The sequence below is a fragment of the Theropithecus gelada genome, chromosome 2 (genome assembly GCF_003255815.1).
Source record: "Theropithecus gelada isolate Dixy chromosome 2, Tgel_1.0, whole genome shotgun sequence".
NCBI lineage: Eukaryota > Metazoa > Chordata > Mammalia > Primates > Cercopithecidae > Theropithecus > Theropithecus gelada.
In genome coordinates this window covers 51,178,477-51,200,251 of record NC_037669.1, presented here as the reverse complement: position 1 = coordinate 51,200,251, position 21,775 = coordinate 51,178,477, and the positions used below count along the sequence as shown (strand labels likewise).

The 21,775-nt window shown below is 51.8% G+C and overlaps 1 protein-coding gene across 3 annotated transcripts in view; it reads left to right on the top strand.

The window, feature by feature from the left end:
• Positions 1 to 21,775, top strand: part of FBLN2 (fibulin 2) — a 90,076-nt gene that overhangs the window by 55,477 nt on the left and 12,824 nt on the right. For 2 of the 3 annotated variants that reach the window (XM_025375535.1, XM_025375536.1), the window contains exons 3-9: positions 4,591 to 4,702; positions 6,032 to 6,161; positions 10,689 to 10,869; positions 14,282 to 14,491; positions 15,096 to 15,209; positions 15,929 to 16,030; positions 17,962 to 18,102. In XM_025375535.1, coding sequence (XP_025231320.1) covers positions 4,591 to 4,702; positions 6,032 to 6,161; positions 10,689 to 10,869; positions 14,282 to 14,491; positions 15,096 to 15,209; positions 15,929 to 16,030; positions 17,962 to 18,102 — 990 coding nt within the window. The remainder of the gene's footprint in view (positions 1 to 4,590; positions 4,703 to 6,031; positions 6,162 to 10,688; positions 10,870 to 14,281; positions 14,492 to 15,095; positions 15,210 to 15,928; positions 16,031 to 17,961; positions 18,103 to 21,775) is intronic. The other variant, XM_025375537.1, reaches the window with a different exon arrangement.

The window sequence follows — 21,775 nt, the reverse complement described above, 5'->3', positions numbered from 1 at the left end:
CAACAAGAGGCTGTCACGGTGCTGACGGCTAGAGGGTTATTTGTTTGTTTGAGACAAGGTCTTACTCTTGTCACCCAGGTTGGAGTGCAGTGGCACAAGCACGGCTCACTGAGGCCTCCATCTCCTGGGCTTAAGCAATCCTTTCCCCTCAGGCCCCTGAGTAGCTGGGAATGCAGGCATGTACCACCATGCCTGGTTAAATTTTTTTTCTTTTTAAGAGACAATCACACTATGTTGCTCAGGCTGGTCTCAAACTACTGGCCTCAAGTGATCTTCCTGCTTCAGCCTGCCAGAGTTCTGGGATTGCAGGCTATGGATTTTATTTCTGAAGAAGATTCTCTTTTTTCTAAAATCATCTTTGGAAATTTTATTCTAATACTGCCTTTACAGATTTGGAACTTACTTTCGTGTATGGCGTGATGTGGATCATATATTAAATTCTTTCCCTGCTAAGTTTGAATGCCACCTTCATCATATATTCAATTCCCATATGTACATGGGTCTGTTTCTGAACTCTTTTCTCTTCCATTGAGCTCCTTGTCTTCTTGTTTTGATTATTAGAACTTTGAAGTGTATTCTGATACTGTTGGAGAAAGTCTGCCTTCTCTGTTCTTATTTTTCAGAAATGTTCTCGGGTATTCTTAAACATTTCTTTTTTTGGATGAATTTTAGAATTAACATGACAAATTCTCTGACATTTACACTTTGCTTTGGTTGGAATCGCATTGAAGTTGTAGAGTAAGTAGAGGACAATTGACATCTTTAAGGTACATATTAGACACGTGATATGTATTTTGAATAAAGTGTACCTTGTACCCATTAGACAATCAAATTTTCTTCTTCATGTGAATCAAGTGTGTTTACTGTCGATTCATTTCTAGGTTTGTTTCTCTTTTGAATGGGAATTTTTTCCTATTAACTTTTCTATTTAATTGTTACGGGGGTATAGGAAAGCCACTAATTTGTGTGTGTTGTTTTTGTTTTTGGCTGTTGTATTATAATCATTATTGTTAATCGTATTCTAATACGTTGTGAGTTTTGATTCTCTTGGATTGTCTAGGACAATGAAACCATAACATCTGCCAATAATGACTATTGCTTCTTCTTTCTATTATTTCTTTGGCCCTTTTTTCTTTCTTTCTTTTTTTTTCTAAGACGAGTCTTGCTCTGTTGCCCAGGCTGGAGTGCAGTGGTGCGATCTTGGCTCATTGCAACCTCTGCCTCCTGGGTTCAAGCAATTTTCTTGCCCCAGCCTCCCGAGTAGCTGGGATTACAGGTGCATGACACCAAGCCTGGCTAATTTTTTTGTATTTTTAGCAGAGACGGGGTTTCATCTTGTTGGCTAGGCTGGTCTCGAACTCCTGACCTCGTGATCTGCTTGCCTCGGCCTCTCAAAATGCTGGGATTACAGGTGTGAGCCACCATGCCTGGCCTCCTTTTTTCTTGTTTTACTGCATTTGCTAGTATCTCCAGGACAATGCTATACAGTAGCATGGCCCATGGGCATTATTTTTGTAATATTTAATAATTCAGTGGGGGATGTGTCTAATGTTCCCCCATTGAGTATGATGTTTGCTATGTGCTTCTGGTAGACACCAGTTCTCATTCCTCTCCGTGCCTCAGAGCAGAACAGTAACAGGTTGTGATGGAAACTGTTTTCCCTGTTTTATGGAAAAAGAATGAAAACTAAGGAAAGCTTGGTGACTTGCCGTGCCTGCTAAGGTGACGCAGCTGATGACCCTCCGTGAGCTATTGCTCCTGCTGGAGTGTGCAGGTGCCGTCCTTCACAGCATCTGTCCCTCAGCCCTGTGCCCTTACGTGAACTGCTCAGGGCATTTAGAGGGCTTTATGGGCCTTAGCACCTGCACAGCCATTCAGTCCTCATACAGAGAAGGACACTGAGTCTTTAGGGAGGAGAAGCGGCTGTCAGTGGTAATGCTGAGGTGTGGACTCAGGCCCATCAGGCTCAGAGGCACTCATCTGTTACTTGTTGCCCCCAGCACGAATGTCTAGGCATTCTGTATGAACTTGACTTAGGAATGTCACTTTCAGACCTCAGGGGCAAGCGCTTGGGTTAATTACACTTCTCATTTCTTGGCGTGGCTCTTATTATCCTCTTTGCAAGGCTCTCTCTTGTTTTATTTATATATTAATATTTTATTTCCTTTCATCGTCTTTCTCCATTCCCATCCACCACCTCCATCCCCATAGCTGACAGTTTCATCTCAGTCTGTTTTTTGCTATCATGTGTTCTCGCAAAGTATGCATTGTTATTTTATGTGTGATAGTTTAAATTTGTATAGTAGAACTGATTTGGTTTCTTCCTTTTCTCCCTTAGTGCTGTGTTCCTCCACACTGCTGTGTGTCCGTGCGTCCAGCTCATGCTGCTGTGTGTGTATCCAGTCTGTTGTTTCTGACAGCTCCTCCACGTAGCATGGCCCCAGATTTTCCTCATCTTCCCCCTGGTGACGGACACCCAGGCTGTCCCCAACCCCCTTCCACAAATAACACTTGACATGGGCATCCTTATACTGGTTGTGTTATGGGCTGTGGTGGGGACTTCCCTGGCACAGGCACCAGGATCAGAGCATCTGGGTCCTTGATGATGCCTGTATTTAACTGCATAAGCGATGCCACGTCTCTCTAGCTGGCCACAGTCTCCACTCCCACCCCAGACACACAGACATGCAGCAGTGTGGAGGAATACAGCTCGAAGGGAGAAAAGGGGGTCCCCACCTCTGCGTGGCATTTCTCACTCTTTCTCATATTTCTAGTTTAATGGATATTTTATTTTTATTTTTTGAGACAGAGTCTCACTCTGTCACCCAGGCTGGAGTGCAGTGGCTCTGTCTCAGCCCAATGCAACCTCCAACCCCCCTCCCCATCCCTGGGTTCAAGCAATCCTCCCACCCCAGCTTCCTGAGTAGCTGGGCTAACTTTTGTATTTTTTGTGGAATTGGAGTTTTGCCATGTTGTCCAGGCTGGTCTCAAACTCCTGAGCTCAAGTGACGAACCCATCTTAGCCTCCCAAAATGCTGGGATTGCAGGTGTGAACCACCACATCTGGCCTAAGGAATGTTTTACTTTGGAGTTCTTTTTTTTCTTGTTAATTTTCAGGAGTTTATTATGTTTTGTAGATGGCAATTCCTTGTCAGTTTTGGACATTCCAGAAACATCTCCTGGTATGTCAGCAGTCTATTATATGTGTACATGGAATTCTTTGTTATACATATTTGAATTTTGAGGTAATCAAATTCATTAATTTTTGTAACCTATAGCCTGTGCCTTTGAGTTTTAAGACATTCTCCCCTCCCTTGACTCCTTCCAACCTCCCCAGCCACAAATACAGTTGAACCTTGAACAACTCAGGAGTAAGGGGTGCTGACCCCACTAACAGTCAAGAATCCATGTGTAACTTTTGACTCCTTAAAAACTTAACTAATAGCTAACTGTTGACAGGAAGCCTTACTGATAGCACAAATAGTCAATTAACACATATTTTGTATGTTATATATATTATATACTGTATTTTTTTTTTTTTTTTGAGATGGAGTTTTACTCTTATTGCCTAGGCTGGAGTGCAATGGCGTGATCTCAGCTCACCACAACCTCCACCTCCCGGGTTCAAGCAATTCTCCTGCCTCAGCCTCCTGAGTAGCTGGGATTACAGGTGCCTGCCACCGTGCCTGGCTAATTTTTGTATTTTTAGTAGAGACGGGGTTTCACCATGTTGACCAGGCTGGTCTTGAACTCTTGACCTTGTGATCCGCCCGCCTTGGCCTCCCAAAGTGCTGGGATTACAGGCATGAGCCACCGTGCCTGGCCTATATTCTGTATTGTAGTAAAGTAAGCTTGAGAAAAGAGAATGTTATTAAGAAAATCATAAGAGAAAATATGTTTACTATTCATGCAGTGGAAGTGGACCATCGTAAAGGTCTTCATCCTCGCTGCCTTCATGCTGAGTAGGCTCAGGGGAAGCAGGGGCTGGTCTTGCTGTCTCAGGGGTGGCAGAGGCGGAAGAAACTGCTGTGTTGTTCAGGGGTCAAGTGTGTATTCAACATGAACCTTCCGTGAATTTCCTGGATGAGCTTAAACTTCTCTTGCTGCCACTGCTGCTGTTTTCTTATCTCTTGTCCTGCCGTAGCATCTTGGGTTGGGTTCCTTAGAAGCGGAGCCTGAGTTGGGGGGGTCTTGTGCACATGTTGGTTCATTTGGGGAGACCTCTCAGGAGAAACTCTCTGAGGAGTGAGGGATGAGAGGCAGACAAAGCTGTGGCCCGCGTGCGGTCTGACCCCTTGGGAGCTCTAGAGTGTGAGTGGCCCCCACAGAGCTAACTGCTTTGAGACTGGGGGCTGAGCTGTAGTCCCATGTTAGCCTGTTATTGGCTGGGCTCCTCCCAGCCCCTGTAGGGAGGACTCCACCTCCCAGACAGTTCTCCAAAGACAGTTGTGTTGTGGGCTGTTAGTGACCAGCATGCACAGCAGCAGGGGTGGGTGAGTTTGCCTGCTCAGTAAAGACCTGGACAGGCCCCTGCACATCTGCTCTTGGTGACCTCTGTATGGTGACTCTGCCTCATGTTGCTATCCACAGGCTCCACCAAGGACCTGATCGAGACCTGCTGCGCAGCCGGACAGCAGTGGGCCATCGACAATGACGAGTGCCTGGAGATACCTGAGAGTGGCACTGAGGGCAACGTCTGCAGGTAGGGTGGGCTCCCTGGAGCAGGCGGAGAGGCCCATTTGCCTTCTCCAGAATCCTGCTTGCCTAGGACCCCAGGCCCAGGGCAGCCCAGAGAGAGTGCACCTTCACCTGCCTCTGGGGCCTGAGGGCGACTGGGTGTGGCTGCCATGCGCCATCTGGCCAGGCTTTCTCCAGGCGTGGAAAGTCCAAAACTGGTCCTAGGAACAAACCAGCCACATAAATTGGTAGCTGGCCTAGTGAGCAAGATCCGAGGAATGTACAATTTGAAACAAGTTTTAAAGGACTGCTATCCCCTAGGAATAGTCAGGTGCTCCCCTCACCGCATGCTGCAGTTGCTGCTGCACTCATCCCCCTCAGGCTTTCTCTCCTCTGTCCTCTTCCTTTCTCTGCTCTGCTACCCTTGGGTCTTCAGGAGGCTGGCCTCTTGCTGTGCTCCCTTGCTGCTGTGCTGGTTGTTTCTTCTGACTCTGATATCGCAGCAAAGCAATCCTTTATCCCCATGCCTTCCCTTTTCCAGGCCCAGGAGAGCTCTTGGTCAGCTGCTCATGCTTTCTTTTTTTTCCAGGGACCCTGTCTCACCTGCTCATTTTTCCAAATAAGAAAGATGAAGTTCAGAGAGGCAGTGTGATGCACTCAAAGCCACACAGCTCACTGGCAGCATGGCCAGGATTAGACCCCATGTTTCCCAATGTCCAGACCACTCTGCTTCCTTTAAAAAAATTTATGTTCTAACCTTGTCTTTCCCTTCTGCCATTCTACCAATATGGGGCTACTTAGAGCATGCAGCATTGGGACCCCGGAGTTTGACGCTAAGCGGTCCTTACATGCTTGCATCCCTCTTGTGGATGTGCCCTACCTCAGGGGGTGCTGAGCCCTGCCCACCATAATCCCGACCGCCCTGTCCTGGCTCTGGCCTCTGCAGCTGACTCGTCAGCCACCTCTGCCCCAGGCAGCCCAACAGTGACTGGCAGGCAGTGACCAGGGACCCGGAGGCTGTGCTCCTCCAGACTGACCTGCCAGCCTTTTCTGGGATTGGGTCTCTCTGTCCTCCCTGACGATTGTGGGAGTGGAGATTCTGATGCCAACCCCTCTCTCTCAGAAGTCAGGGACACACAACTCCGAGTCCGGTGGGACCCAGGCCTGCATCTTCTTGGTTAAGCCAAGAAATGAAACCTGTGCAACCCAGTGGAGGTTGTGCCAGCTCTGCCACCTGCATTGGCTCCCTTGCTGTGGACCTTGGGCAGGGCTTCCCTCCTCTGAACCTCACTCACTTTCTACTCTGGGAGGATGGGGTGGGCGATTGGGGGCTGAATTGCCCCCTCTGTTGCAGGACAGCCCAGAGGCACTGCTGTGTCTCCTACTTGAAGGAGAAGAGCTGCATGGCTGGCGTCCTGGGAGCCAAAGAGGGTGAGACCTGTGGGGCTGAGGACAACGACACCTGTGGCGTCTCCCTATACAAGGCAAGCCTGACCTGTGGCCTTCTCGGCGGGGTGGGGCAGGGCAGGGCGGGAGGCTGGCCTGGGCCTGAAGGTCCTTGCAGCCCAAGAAGTTAGGCTGTCCTTGGGGCTCCTCCTGGGAGTGGCCCTCACGCCTGGGGTGGAAGGACTCTTCATCTGTGTAGAAAACATCGTCAGTTATTATATTGACCAGTTAATTCACAGAATATTTTTAGAGCACCAGTGTGTGCCCTGGGCCCTGTTTTAGGCATCAGGGATGTAGCAATGAGTAACACAGATGGCAATTCCTGCCCTCTGGGGGATTTCTTTCTGGCCAGGAAGACAGAGGAAGATCACAATGAATATGTTAGCACCTGGCGTGGTCGCAGGCGATTGTGCTAAGGAGGAAAACCTAAAGAGAGGCGGGATAAGCAGTGTCAGGGCTGGGGAGGGACTGCAGTATCAGCTGACAGTGGCCAGTGACAGCCTCACTGAGAAGGGGACATTTGTGCAACGCCCGGGGTGGGGGACATTTGCGAAAATGCTTTCAGGCAGAGTGCAGCATGTGCGAAGGCCCTGAGGTCAGAGTCTGCTTGGCATGTCTAGACTGTGTGGCTGGAGTGCATCCAGTGACGGGGCAGGTGGAGCTGAGCCCAGAGAGATGACAGGGCTCCTGGCCATCATCGGAATGACTGCGGTTTGACTCTGAGTGAGGTGGACCCCATGGAGAGTTTGAGAGTCCCTTCTGGCAGTTGTGGGGACTGGTTATTGAGGGTGTTTCTCGCACATGGGAGGTGGGATTGGGATGGGGTAAAACCCCACCAGGCAGTAGTGGTGCAGAGAACAGTGAGAGCTAACACACAGGCGAGGACGTTGGGAAATGGGGTGTGTGGTCCAGTGGTCTGGCAGCAGTAGAGACAGGCCACCAGCTGTCCTTAGGCTGGAACATAAAGGACAGTAAATGCTGAGAGCTTTGGCAGAGCGTCTGTAAAGCCGTGGGAGGGATTTGCAGCAGGAGATCAGGTTGTGTGCTCGAGCTCATGGGGGCCACTGGGGGATAGGGTGTCAGTTTAGCTACAAGTAATGGAAAATTTCCTGGAACACTGGTTTTTCTCTCATATGCTGCAGGCTGGAGGAAGGCAGGGCTGAGTTCGAGGAGTGAGCAGTTCCATGGTCATCAGGAACGGGGCACAGGCATGGTGGTCTTGTCCTACCAGCTCTCATTTGCCACCTCATGGTCCAGGACAAACTCCAGAAAGGGGCAGGAGAGCCCCCTTGTTTTAATAATAATAATAATAATAATTATTATTATTATTATTTTGAGACAGAGTCTCTGTCGCCCAGGCTGGAGTGCAGTGGTACGATCTCAGCTCACTGCAACTCCACCTCCCGGGTTCCAGCAATTCTCCTACCTCAGCCTCCTGAGTAGCTGGGATGATAGGCATACGCCACCATGCTTGTCTAATTTTTGTATTTTTACTAGAGATGGGGTTTCACCACGTTGGCCGGGCTGGTCTTGAACTCCTGACCTCAAGTGATCCACCCACCTCGGCCTCCCAAAGTGCTGGGATTACAGGCATGAGCCACTGCGTCCGGCTTAAATTGTTCTTGATCGTGGTGAAATACACGTGATGTAAAATCTTAACCATTTGTAACTGCACAGCTCAGTGGCATTAAGCACATTCACATTGTTGTGCAGCCATCACCAGCAAGCATCCAAGGAAGTTTTTTATCTTCTCAAGCTGAAACTGTTCCCATTGAACATTAACTTCCATTCCCTCTCCCTGTAGCTCCTGGTAACTACCATTCCACTTTCTGTCTCTGTGGGTTTGACTCCTCTAGGGAACTCTGTAAGTGGAATTATACAGTGTTTGATCTTTTGCGTCTGGCTTATTTCACTTAGCATAATGTCGTCAAGGTTCATCCATGCCATGTGTAGCAAATGTAAGTGTTTCCCTCCTTTTTGAGGTGGCATATATTCCATTGTGTGGACAGACCACATTTTCTGTATCTGTCCATTCATCGACGGACACTTGGGTTGCTTCCACCTTTTGGCTATTGCGAATAATAATGCTGCTGTGAACATGAGCAGAAGAAGAGCTCCCTTTTTTGAGGGTGGACTGTAGTTCTGCTTAGATTTCATTGGCTGGAGCTTCATCTCCTGGCTACGTGTAACTGCAAGGAAGACTAGGGAATGTGGTGTCTTTATTCTGGGAGGTCAGGTGCCTCACTGAACATGAGAAAGAAGGGAAACAGACATTGGGATGGATAGCTGGCTGTCTACAGCAAGGCGATGGCAAACTAGGACAGTGGCACAATTTCAGGAAACCTTCCAGAAGGGACCTCATCTGGATTGAGGAGCGGGGGAAGGAATTGAAGAAGCCCACAGTCTCAAACCTGGGTGATGGTGACAGAGGCTGCTGGATGATTCTGGCATTTGGGAGAGGATTTTGACTTCAATTTTGGTCATCTTGGGGTCATTTTTTTCCTTAAAGCCACTAGTATTAGTGATAGGACCCTGTTGACAGGGTTTAGAAACGTTTAGAATCCCCTTTTCTGTCTTTATGTTTGACCCTGGACCAGTTCACTTTTCTTTTTTTTTTCTTTTCTTTTCTTTCCTTTTCTTTTTTCGACAGAGTCTCACTCTGTCGCCCAGGCTGGAGTGCAGTGGCACCATCTCAGCTCATTGCAAGCTCCGCCTCCCAGCAGGTTCACGCCATTCTCCTGCCTCAGCCTCCCAAGTAGCTGGGATTACAGGCACCCGCCACCATGCCTGGCTAATTTTTTGTGTTTTTAGTAGAGATGAGGTTTCACTGTGTTAGCCAGAATGGTCTCGATCTCTTGACCTCGTGATCCACCCACCTTGGCCTCCCAAAGTGCTGGGATTACAGGCATAAGCCACTGTGCCCAGCCAGTTCTCTTTTCCGAGCCTCAGCTTTTCTATCTGTAAAATGAGGATAATAATCCATGTCTTTTTGGGTGGTTGTGGGGATCAGAGATAATGCAAACTAAGTGTTAAGTATGTGATGAGCCTTCATTAGTGGGAAGTGTTCAACACTGAGAGATGCAAGAATAGAGTTATCGGTTAGCTGTTGCTGGGTAACATACATTCCAAAACCTAGTGGCCTGTTGCTGTTTTAATGCATGAATTTGTGGTCAGCTGAGTACTTCTGCTGACCTTAGCCATGCTCAGCTGATCTTGGGGGCGGGGGTGGGTGCTTGCTTATGTGGCTGCTGTCAGCTGACAGCTCCACTGGAGCTAGATGACCTAGGATGGCCTCAGCTGGGATGACTTGTCTCTGCTCCCTGCAGTGTCTCAACCCCCAGCAGGCTAGCATGGGCCTGTTCAGTTAGTGGATATGCAGAGCTCCAAGAAAATAAATAGAAGCATTCAAGGTCTTTTGAGGCCTAGGCTAAGAACTGGCACACCATCACGTTTATCTCATTCTATTGGCCAAAGCAAGACAGAAGGCACAACCAAGAGGTTGGGAAATACACACTTTCTTTTAATAGAAGCAGCTGCACTATCACATTGCAAAGACAGTGAACACAGAAAAGAGTGAATAATTGGTGCTGTTATTGCAACCAGTATACCACTGTATTTTAAAATAAATAAAACCAATTTATTTTTGAAGAAAAGCAGCCTGGGCTGGGGTAGATTTACATCTTAAGGAACCTAGTCTTCTATTTTTATGTTTAATTATCTTTAACTTGTAGCTTCCATCTTCAGGGTCACTTCATGGCCCAAGTTGGCTGCTAAAGCTCCAACCATCACATATGTGCTCCAAGAAGGAGAGAGATGGGGAGCAAAAGCTATGTACTTGATTCAAGTAGAGTCATCCCCAGTTTAAAGCCCTCCTGAAGGCTCTGCCGAGTGCATCTATCTCTAACTGCAAAGGCCCCTGGGAAATGCCATCTTTTAACTGACTTGAATAGAATTGGGGTTTGCTAGTAAACATAAGGGGATAATGAGTGTGGCTGGGGGTTAGTTTATAGTTCCTTCCACAAAAGGCCATTTATTTATTATCTGTTTCAAAAGACTTATATTAGTCCTACCTTGTGCCAGACTTGGGAAATAGAGGCAGAGGACCTCTCTGCCCTGGGAGAGTGCATAGTTTGGCAGAGGAGATAAGAAAATGGTGAATTCAGCTGGGTGTGGTGGCTCACGCCTGTAATCCCAGCCCTTTGGGAGGCCGAGGTGGGCGGATTACGAGCTCAGGAGATCGAGACCATCCTGGCTAACACGGTGAAACCCCATCTCTACTAAAAATACAAAAAACTAGCCGGGTGTGGTGGCGGGCACCTGCAGTCCTAGCTACTTGGGAGGCTGAGGCAGGAGAATGGCATGAACCCGGGAGGTGGAGCTTGCAGTGAGCCGAGATGGTGCCACTGCACTCCAGCCTGAGCGACAGAGCGAGACTCCGTCCCAAATTTAAAAAAAAAGGCAAGAAAAGAAAATGGTGAATTCACCTCCATTTATCGGTCCTTCCCCTGAGCCTAGCTCCAGGCGGGGGCCAGGGATTGGGCAGTGATAACTGTCTCTCCTTGCAGCAATGCTGTGACTGCTGTGGGCTGGGCCTCCGCGTGCGGGCCGAGGGCCAGTTATGTGAGTCCAATCCCAACCTGGGCTATCCGTGCAATCATGTCATGCTTTCCTGCTGTGAGGGTGAAGAGCCTCTCATAGTACCTGAGGTCCGCCGACCTCCAGAGCCCGCAGCTGCACCACGGAGAGGTGAGTGCTGCCCTTCTCTGGCTGTGGCATATGGGGCGAAGGCTGGGTGACCTCTGACCTTCTGTGGGGACCCTGGGTCCATCATCACCTGTGGCTTGAGACACAAGCTCTGCTCTAAACAGAGTTCTGAGGATGGTGATTTCATTGTTTTCTGTGGATTACCCACTCCACCCACCTAACCACCAACTACCACCCATCACCCTTTCACTGTCCACTCACCACCTTCCCCTCTCTTTGTCTATACATCTTCCTCCCTATCTATTTTGTCTGTACATCTTCCTCCCTATCCACTTACCAGTCTGCTCTTTTTCTATTCATTGCACTTATCTCCCATCCATCCTCCCATCCTTTTGTCCATCTCTCCATCCATTCGTTCATTCATTCCCTCAATCATCCTCTATCCCATCATCTGCCCATCCATCCATCCATCCATTAATGCATCCATCCATCCACCCACCCACCCAACCACCTACCCACCCAATTATCCATCCATCCATCCATCCACCCACCTACCCACCCATCCACCCATCCATCTATCCATCCATCCATTCATCCATGTATCTATCTACCTATTCATTATCCACTCATCCATCTGTTTTGTCTGTTTATCCATCCATCCATCCATCCATCCATCCATCCATCCATCCATCCATCCTGCCATACATCCATTTTTTCATCTACCTACCCATCCATTCGTTCATTTATCCATCCGTCTGTCCATCTGTCTGATCATCTATTCACCTATCTATCCATTCATCCATCCACCCACCCACCCATCTGTCCATTTATCCATCTGCTTATCCACCCATCCATCCATCCATCCTTATCGTCCTTGGTGTCACCCCCTTCTTTTTCCTTTCTTGTGCTGTGGCCACTGTTCCAGCTGCCATGTCCAGTCCCTGTCCCCTAGCCAGGGCTGTCTCCTGGACCCATGACCATTAGCCTTCTCTGTGCCTGGTAGGTCTGCAGGAGCCTGATGAGGGTACCCCAGTGAGTCAGCAGATGTCCTTTATGTACATGGGCCTTGGTGGCTGTGGGGCTGGCGCCATGAGATTCGTGGCAGGCCTGCTTTGTGGGTATCCACATGTTCAGCCTCAACTGGTTGGGGACCAGATGTCCAGGTGGGTTCTAGAACCACTAGCCCAGTTTTTTCGCTGTTCCTATGGACCATCATCTGGGTCCCTTGTGGATTTGTCCTGGGCACTTCATGGAGTGGGAATTAAAGCCACAGATGAGATCCTCGTATCAAGATTAAACTCTTGGCCTCTGGAGTCAGGCAGACTTGGTTGGAATCCCAGTTCCTTTGTTTACCTGGGGCAAGTCACACAGAAGGAATGCTCTTTCTCAGAGCCTTCATTGTGGCATCTATTAAATGGTGTTGTATTCTTTACCTTGTTCAGTACAAGGATGAATGATAGGATGCCTGTCAAGGGCTTTTGGCAGTGCCTAGCGACGCACTCAGCATTGCCACTACTGTTGCTCTTACCGTTGCCATGCTTCAGTAGCTCAGAGGGGGAAGATGAGGCCCAGAGAAGGGCAGGATCTTGCCCCAGGCACATGCTGGGTCTTTGGCACAGCCAGGACTGGACACCTTGGCTCTAATGACTCTCACTTTTGCCCCAGGCTTCCTGCTGCCCAGAGTTTTATCTAGACCCAGTCAGCCTTGGCTTCAGTCAACCCAGATCTCTGTCACTATAATGCAAGATGGCAGAAGTCTGTGCATAGGGATTAAGATGCCTGCTGTCCACAGGTGCCAGGGCCCAGGAGATCATACAGGAAGAGCTCATATCCTGTGAGGTACAGGTGGGAGAACAAATACCTGGATCTCCCATCAGGATGAGGCAGGGGCAAGTGCATGGGGGTTGGACCAGGCCCGGCCTGGGTAGATCAACCAAAACAGATGGACCAACCACCCTCGCCAGTCCGATGTGGGTACAGAGAGTAAGTCGAGTCCAAGGAAATGCTACTTGCCAAGATTGACTCTAAGGGGCTGGTTGAATACTGGTGTGAAGGTCAGGTTAGCACCCATAAGAGTCTGGCTGAAGGTAGAGTTTGGGAGGAAGTCTGGCTTCAAAAGTCAAAGGGCGGGTGGGTGGAAGGGAGGTGGGCAACAGAGTCAGGCATGATCCAGGCCAGAGATCAATGCTCCCTCCTCCTGTGAGGAAGGTGCTGGTGAGGGTGAGCTGAACCTGAATCCTGGAGGTGCTGTCTAGCCTGTGGTGTGCTAGGAGGAGTCCTGGGCCCAGGTCTGTCCGCCGCCTGCCTGCAGTGCTCAGTCTCTGCAGGGCCAGACCGCCAGCCATCATGGCCCTGTCTAGAGGCACCGGCTGGGACTGATTGGGCTTCAGCTTAATGTAAACACCCTCCATATGAAACACGTTCCTCAGACGTGACTTCATGCAGCTACTCTCTATGTGGGCTCCACTGCCTGGATTGGGTGGGAAGGGCGGAGGCCCAGGGCTGGCACAGAGCTTAGAGGGGCTGTAGGCCTCTCCCTGAAGTCCTAGCTGCATGCTTTCCCCACAGCTGTTAAACAAAGAACTTCCCAAGGAAGCTCAGCCCCAGGAGCCTTCTCTTCCACTCTCACCTGTTCCCCAGCACAACCCTGGGAGATGAGTTTATCCCAGAATCTGGAGGCACAGAGAGGCCTAGTGCTGCCCAAGTTGACCCAGCTAGTGAAGGCCCCAGTCAGTGGTCACATCTGATCCAGTGGAGCCCAGATTTGGAGCTCTTTCTGCTGCTAAGGAAGGTCCTGCCTGATGTCACTGAGGTTAGGAGTCTGAATCCATTATAACACTTTAGTGAGAGCTTCCTTGTGGATCTGACCCTGTCCTATTGTAGGGGACTCAGTGATGAAGACTTGGACCTGGCTCTGATGGGTTCATTCTTACTGTTTTGGGTCTGTTCATTCATTTGCCCATCCGTCTGTACGTCTGTCTGTCCATCCATCCATCCATCCATCCATCCATCCACCCACCCACCCACCCACCTATCAATCTGTCCATCTGTTTGTCTGTCTGTCCACCTGTCCATCTACCCATCCACTCATCCACTCATTCATCTACCCATTCATCTACCCATCCATCTATCCATCCACCTACCCATCCATCCATTCAGCCACACACCCATTCATCCATCCACCCATGTATCCATCTATCCACCCATCCTTCCATCTACCCATCCACCTATCCCTCTATCCTCCTTCATTCATCCACCCATCCAGTCACCACCCATTCATCCATCCATCCATCCATCCACCCACCCACCCATGCATCCTGCTTCATCTATCCTTGCTGTCTGCTGGGCACACAGAGGCCTTGATGAGGACCTGCACTAATTTCCCAAAGCTGGTGGTCTCAGCCATCTACTCTGACCAAGCTGGCTCTGTCTTGAGCTCTAACTCCTGTCCTAGTTTCAGAGGCAGAGATGGCGGGCCGAGAGGCCCTGTCACTGGGCACAGAGGCCGAGCTGCCCAACAGCCTGCCAGGCGATGACCAGGATGAGTGCCTTCTCCTCCCGGGAGAGCTGTGCCAGCACCTTTGCATCAATACTGTGGGCTCTTACCACTGTGCCTGCTTTCCTGGCTTCTCACTACAGGATGATGGCCGCACTTGCCGCCCAGGTAAGGGCCCTGATGGCCAGGGCAGGGGCTGTGGGCAGGGCTGATCTTGCCACGGGAGTGTGGCATTCCTGAGGTGCACACTGTGGGGTCCTTCACCTCCTGCTACCCCATACGTTGGAACCCACAGAAGCCTGAGGCCTCCAGTGATGGGAGATTTGTGAGGCAGGGAAAATAGAAGCTTCCTTCCTGGAGCTGCATCTGCAGGGACCTGGCCCCAGCACCTTGTCCTATATTTGAGTGCAGGGACAGGCTCTTACCAAAACCCAGCTATCTCCCCAGCGCTGGGCCCATGGTGATCCAGAGGGATTTCCTCCCAGCCAGTGGTCCTAGAATTGATTGCTGGTTTTTAATCTAGACACTCTTTTTCCTTTCCCCCCTCTCTTCTTCCTTGCCTCCTTTCCTTCCACCCCCTCTGCCCCAGTAGCTGAGATTGATCTTTCCCAAGGTATATGCACACTCCAAACCTCATTTTCCTCTCCTGTGAAATGGGGTGGGGGATTAAACGTCAGTGCCTGCGTGAGAAGGGCAGGTGCCTGGAAGTGCCTCAGGCCTGGCTGAAGACCTGAGACCTCCCCCAACCCCCTCTCTGCTCTACCCATGATAGAGGGTCACCCTCCACAGCCAGAAGCCCCACAGGAACCTGCACTGAAGTCAGAATTTTCCCAGGTGGCCTCTAACACCATCCCGCTGCCACTGCCGCAGCCCAACACCTGCAAAGGTAAGCGGTGGGGGTGGTGTCTCCAGGACAGGACCCAGGGTCCAGGGAGTGGGTCTGGGCTGCTTGCAGGTGATGAGCTCTCTGGTGCTGGATATGTGCAAGATGGCCCCTCCAAAGGGTGTGCTTCTGTTTTGGGATGATGGGCTTACCTGGGGCTGAGTGAGGAGCTGAGGAAGTCACTGAGGAGATGTGATGTGGGGGGCAGCCTAGGGTCTGGTGTGTGACCCCAAACAAGCCAATTAGCTGCTTTTTGTCTCCATTCTTATAACGTTGAGGTAGTCATATCCTGGTTTGCCGACCTGTTGTGGAGACTGTGTTCAGCGATGCCTAGAAAGCCCTCTTCTTTATTGTTCTTCTCCTCATTCCCTTCCCCCACTTTTTTCCCTGCCTCCTTCCTTTCTCTTCCTCCTTCTCTCTTCTCCTCCATCTCCTCACTGTTCTTGCTGTCACTCAGGGCATGGGCTGGGATCTGAGTGATGGGGGAGGTAGACCCAGAACATCGTCCCCGACGCCAGATGGTGTTGAAGCAGACTTAATGGATGAACCTATGAAAAGGACCAGGAGTGGGGTTCCTTGTCTCCCAGCCTCCTTGCCTCCCTGCCTCCCAGGGGCCTTGTTTCTGTGTCTCACTAGTAGGTTAGAGCCAGGGATGGGGAATGAACCAGTGTGGGCCAAGGCCAGGGCCTGGTGGTCTCTGATTTCTGTGTGGTTTCCTCCAGACAACGGACCCTGCAAGCAGGTGTGCAGCACTGTTGGGGGCTCAGCCATATGTTCCTGTTTTCCCGGCTATGCCATCATGGCGGACGGCGTGTCCTGTGAAGGTGAGTGCCTTGGGGTGCCCTCCTACCTGTGCAAACCTGAGTTGGCCTGTGATGGGGGCCTCCAGGTAGGCGTGGCTGGTACCTAAAACCTGCTGAGTTTGTGTGGGAAAAGTCTTGGCTGCTATGATGAGCACCCCCAGTGGAGCAGGTTAAACAGTCGCTCCCTCTCACTGTATGTACGGTATGTACATGCACTCCAGGCTGGGCCGCAGCGGGCTGCAGAGGAACAGGGCCCGGGCTCCTCCCGTGGTGTTGCTCCACATTTCCTGGAGCAATGTTTCTCCCTCGGAGTGTGCACCTGATTCCCTGGAGGCCTGGGTCAAACAGGCGGTCCTGAGATTCTGCCGAATCCCCAGAGATCGAGTCAATAGGTCTGGGTGGGTGGGCCTGAGAATTTGTGCTTCTAATGAGGTGATATGGGTGCTGCTGGTCTGTGGACACTACCTCCACTCTCCTTGCCCTTGAGGGTTGCCCTGGTCTGTGCAGCCCTGTCCAGGCCTGGGTGGAGAGGGGGAAGGGGAAGCAATGCCAGTTGTTTCAAGGGCAGCCGGAAGTGTCCCTGATGGGGAGTGGGAGGGAGGCTGGACAGCAGGAATGCCTGGCTGAATGTGTTCCCAAATGAAGGACATTGGTGATGATTAGCTCTCCAAGGATCACATTCCTTCCACCCCTGTGACCCCGCCTAGGTCTGGGTCTTGTCTCTGTGGGGCCTTTGTGGGCCAGGACCCCCCACTGTAAAATGAGGCCATTGGATCCAGCACCTGCTGGGTTGGTTCCCACAGTGAATGGCATCTGAAGAACCAAGCTGAGAGGTCTCAAGACTTCACCTCCTGCCTGGGGGCAGGACAGAAATGGAGTATGCAGAGTCTAGGAAGTATGGCAGTTCTGGCTCAGAGATGAGACCCTGATGGGTGTCTGGGGAGAACAGAGTCAAGTCTGCCTGGGTGAATACCCACATCCCTCTCAGAAGCTGAAAGCCCGTGTCCATCCCCAGCCGAGACTATGTTCTGATGTGGACAAACACCGTCCTGTGAGCCCAGAGAGGAGATTAGACTTGCCCAGTGACCGGCAGGCCTTCCTCTCCGATGCTGGGGGCAGCTGTCAGGTCCAGGTGGTGCTGGGTTCTCTGGGCCCCACTCCCCGTCTCCCAGGGCCCTGAAGATGTAAGGGCTGCATCTGTCCTGGGGCAGGCCTCCTTTGGGCCCAGCCCTGTGAGGCCCCTCTGCCTGTGCTGGTCATGCAGCCTGGCCCATGTCTGCACATCTCCAGGACCCCCTCCCTCCTCTGGGGGCCCTGGCAGTGAAAGCCAGGGTCCAGGCCACAGGTTGCAACGGGCATTCAGAGGGGCACCTGCCCTGTGGAGGAGCGCTACTCAACTCTGCTGCATTGGAAATAATCAAGTGAGTTCCAAACATGTTGAGTACAAGAATGTTTAAAACACTTCCAGATTTCAGGTTGCTCTTGAAACTGTGAAATCTGCATACAAGGGGTCCACACCCCCGTCCCCTTTTGGATGGAGCACAAACACTCAGTGTCCTGGAACCCCTGCGGGCCCTTCCCTGGTTTATGTTTCTGGCCTGGTCTAAGTACTGGACTTTGCAAGCTCTCAGTGGCATGGTTCTCTTGGCGCCTGTGGATGTGGGAAGTGTCGAGTGCGTACGGGAGGCAGCCTTTGGTCCTGTCCCCACTGTGACTGTGGACAGCCACCCACCCTCTCTGAGTCTCACCTTGCCACCGTCCTTACTGGGGCAGTGGGGACCAGCTCTGCACGCTCAGGCTTGGGCCCGAGGCCCAGCTACACACAGTCAGGCGGGGAGGCCCCAGGCAGGCCCCCGCCCCTTGCTGGGTCTCATTCTCCTGTCACTGATGCTCCGTGGCAGCCCATGCCCCTCTAACAGTCCTTCTGTTTTTCCTCCTGCGGCTGCCGCTAGACCGAGACGAGTGCCTGATGGGTGCTCACGATTGTAGCCGGCGACAGTTCTGTGTGAACACCCTGGGATCCTTCTACTGTGTCAACCACACAGTGCTCTGTGCGGATGGCTATATCCTCAATGCGCACAGGAAGTGCGTGGGTAAGCCAGGGCCCCACCTGCCGCCCGCCGTCACAGCTCTCCGCTCTGCTCCACGCCAAACCTGCCACACTGTGGCCACATGCCAAAGGGCCTGTCCTTTGCATGTGAGCTCTCAGCACAGCCGGCACCGCAGTGCTCTATGTCATGCCCTTGTGTCCTGGCGTCTTGTCCCGCTTGGCTGCCAGCTCCACCCGGAGGCTGCTTTCCCCAGGGACGTGTCTATGTGTCAGGGAACTGGATGTGTGGCCTAGTGGATCATGGACCCCACCTGGGCTGCAGGAAAATGAGGGGATCAGACATGCTGGGAGAAGGATAGCATGTGTGGAGTCTGGAGGCAGGAGGCCTGGGCTCCAAGCAGGACCCCCAGAAGCTCTGTGGCCTTGGATGAATGACTTGTCTTCCCCCAGCCGTGGTTTTCTCATCTGTAATAAGGAGGCTGTTGATCCTCTTTTGATGATTGTGTGACGTGTGTGGGGTAGCACAGAGCCTGGGCACCGTAAGCATGCTACAACAGCTACATGCCTTCCCCAGGGTCCTCCGCAGAGGCTGGTGGACAGAAGCTGGGGTCCAGCAGAGCCCCCCTTGCACACCAGCTTGGCATTCCTTTGCTATGTGACCTTGAGCAGTGGAGCTCTCCTCTGAGCCTCCCTTTCCTCCCCTCTGACTGTGGGGCCAGAGGACTGGGTGCAGGCTCATAACCGGCATCTGGCCTGCACATCGCCTGGGTCGGTGCTCAGTGATGCCTCTTTCTTCCCCTCTCTTAGGCCCCATGTGGGCCAGGCGCCAGGGCTCTGGTAGTGCTCTGTGCATACGTCTGCAGCCTCTGATATTTTCGCAGAGGACTGTAAGCCCTTGTCCTCCTCCAGTTTGTGGTCCCAGACGAAGATAGACCCAAAGTCGCTGGGACTCAGGGCAGGCTGTGGTAAATGCCATCACAGAGACATGCGCAGAGGGCGAGGTCATTCCAGCTGGTGGCATCGGGTTAGCATTTGGAAATCAGGAAGGGCATGTGGGGTGGAAGGAACAGCTCAAATAAAGGTGTGGAAGTAAGATCAGAACATAGTGCGTTCAGGGCATGTGACCAGAGCCCCATTTGTCTTCTCTGTGCTTGGGGACCATGTCCAGCCTAGACATATCCCCTTCCTTCCTCGCCTTTCACCGCTGGGCACATGAGCCCATGGTGCTGGGCTGAACGCCTGCTGCAGACATGTTTGCCCTAGGCCTCTAGCTGTCGGCACAACATGCACCTCCTGACCCTGCTTGCCAGCAGCCAGCCGGCTCCTCCTGTCTGTGTTGGGTCCGTGTGTGTGTGCGTCTGGGAAGGCGGATCCCACCAGGGCCCACGAGCACCCCTCCTGTGATGCTCTGCCCTCTCGCGATGCCTAAGTACGCAGGCTCCTCTGGCTGCCTGGAGATAAGACCTCATGCTAAAAGGGGTCCCCAGGCAGCTGCAAAGTGGGTTCTGGGAATGAAAGAGCAAGGGCACATTCCATTCAGCAAAATTTATGAGCTCACACGCATTCCTTTATTTATTTCCCTTCTTGTTCATCCTGTACAAACCCGTCAGCGCCTCTTCTTCATCCTTCCATGCCCCTCGCACACGTGTTCATCCCGTCGTGTTAGCACCTGCAGCACATTCTTTCCGTCATTTGTACGTCCACAAATGTCCACTGGGCTCTCCTGCAGTTCATTTGTTTGTTCTGCACTTGTTTATTAACCCAGGCAGGTGAGATGGGAGGCTCATGCTAGGATCAAGGGTATGGCCTCTGCAGCCAGCCTGCCTGCCTGTGCTGAAATCCTAGCTCTTTCAATTTCTAATATAAAACCTTAAAACAGTTGGTTAAACTCTCTGAGCCTCAGTTTCCTCATCTGTGAATGAGATAACAGCACCTACCTCAAAGTGTCATTGTGGGGATTAAATGAATTAATCCATTTGAAGAATTTGCTAGTCTTGTGACATCATTGTTATAATTCAACCAATGTTACACTGAGGCAACCTGCAGAGGTAGTAAACTCCCCATCACTGGAGGTATGTAAATCAAAGTGGGACAGTATTGGGTGCGACCTGTGCCAGGGACTCCCCTGTGTTTACCATTTGCCTTTTGTGGTCTGAACTTTGAAGACTGTCTTGGGCACAGGGAAAAATGTTCCAGGTGGAATGTTCCAGAGGGGGGCTCTGCTGGACCCCAGCTTCTGTGCAAGAAGATGTGAGGGAGGCAGCCCCCAGCTCTGAGCCCCCCATGAAGTGGTGCTGCAGCAGTGCCTGAATGATGGGGCAAGGGTACAGCTCTGGGCCCGGCGATCTGACTTCCGTTCTTGATCTGCCACATGGCTGTCCATGTGACTCTGGTCCAGTCACAGCACTACTGGAAGGCTGATTTCTTCCTCTGAGAAATGGGGCTTGCAGAACGATGTCCTCTAAACCACCTGACCCTGGTGAGCCTCCGCTCATGGTGCTGCTATTTATTACCATAATTCTTCCAGGCTGTGGGAGGCTCCTTGGGTTATGGGCATTTCTGGGGTCCTGGGAACGGTCTCCTTCTATAAGTCCAGCCTATAAATCAGCAGTCTTTATCTTGCCCAACTAAGCCTTCCTTGGAAACCACTGGCCCAGAACTGTCCCTTTCCCTCCTCCCCATTCCCAGCCATCCCCAGGTCTGCTTGGTCTGACACTGTTTGGTTCACCTGTGAGTTTGGGAGGGTCTCTTTCCCCAGGACCTTGGCCTCCACCTCTCCACCTGGTCCCCTAGTCATCCTTGTAGACTCAACTGGAATGTCACCACTCCTGAGAAGTGGCTCTGATGGTCCAGACCACAGCGGGTAGTTCTCTGGCTGGAGCCCCCAAGCCTCCACCTGCCTGTCCTTGAGGGCCGGGGCTGGGGCCGATACACCCGCTTGGTCACAGGAGCCTAGCACAGAGTTATGTGTGTGGAATGGATAGATAAGGATGTGTGGAATGGATAGATAAGGATATGTGGAATGGATAGATAAGGATGTGTGGAATGGATAGATAAGGAGAGGACTAGTGCACCTGACTGCCACCACAAAGTGGAGCACCAGGAGGGAGTAAATGGGTCTGCCCTCCACACTGGCTTAGCGCTGGCCTTGGGGCAGTTTCTGAGTTGGTGGCCTCTGTGGCCCCTGGGCAGTTTTTGAGTTGGTGGCTTCTGTGGCCACTGTGGCCCTGGGGTGGTTTCTGAGTTGGTGGCCTCTGTGGCCCCTGGGCAGTTTCTGAGTTGGTGGCCTCTGTGGCCCTGGGGTGGTTTCTGAGTTGGTGGCCTCTGTGGCCCCTGGGCAGTTTCTGAGTTGGTGGCCTCTGTGGCCCTGGGGTGGTTTCTGAGTTGGTGGCTTCTGTGGCCCGGGGGTGGTTTCTGAGTTGGTGGCCTCTGTGGCCTGGGGGCGGTTTCTGAGTTGGTGGCCTCTGTGGCCCGGGGGCAGTTTCTGAGCCTCTGTGGCTCCCCACCTCCCTTTTGCGTCCTTTCTCTCCTTCATTGGCTTCTCCTCTCCCCAACTGCGTATCCCTGGAATCTCCCAGGAGCTGGTCCTTGGCCTCCTCTCCGTGTACTTCTCTCCCCTGGGTGGCCTCAGCCATCTGACCATTCTCAAGTTAGTAATCCCACTCAGACCCCTTGTGTGAACTCCAAGGCATGTCCTTGGCTGTCTCTTCACCCTC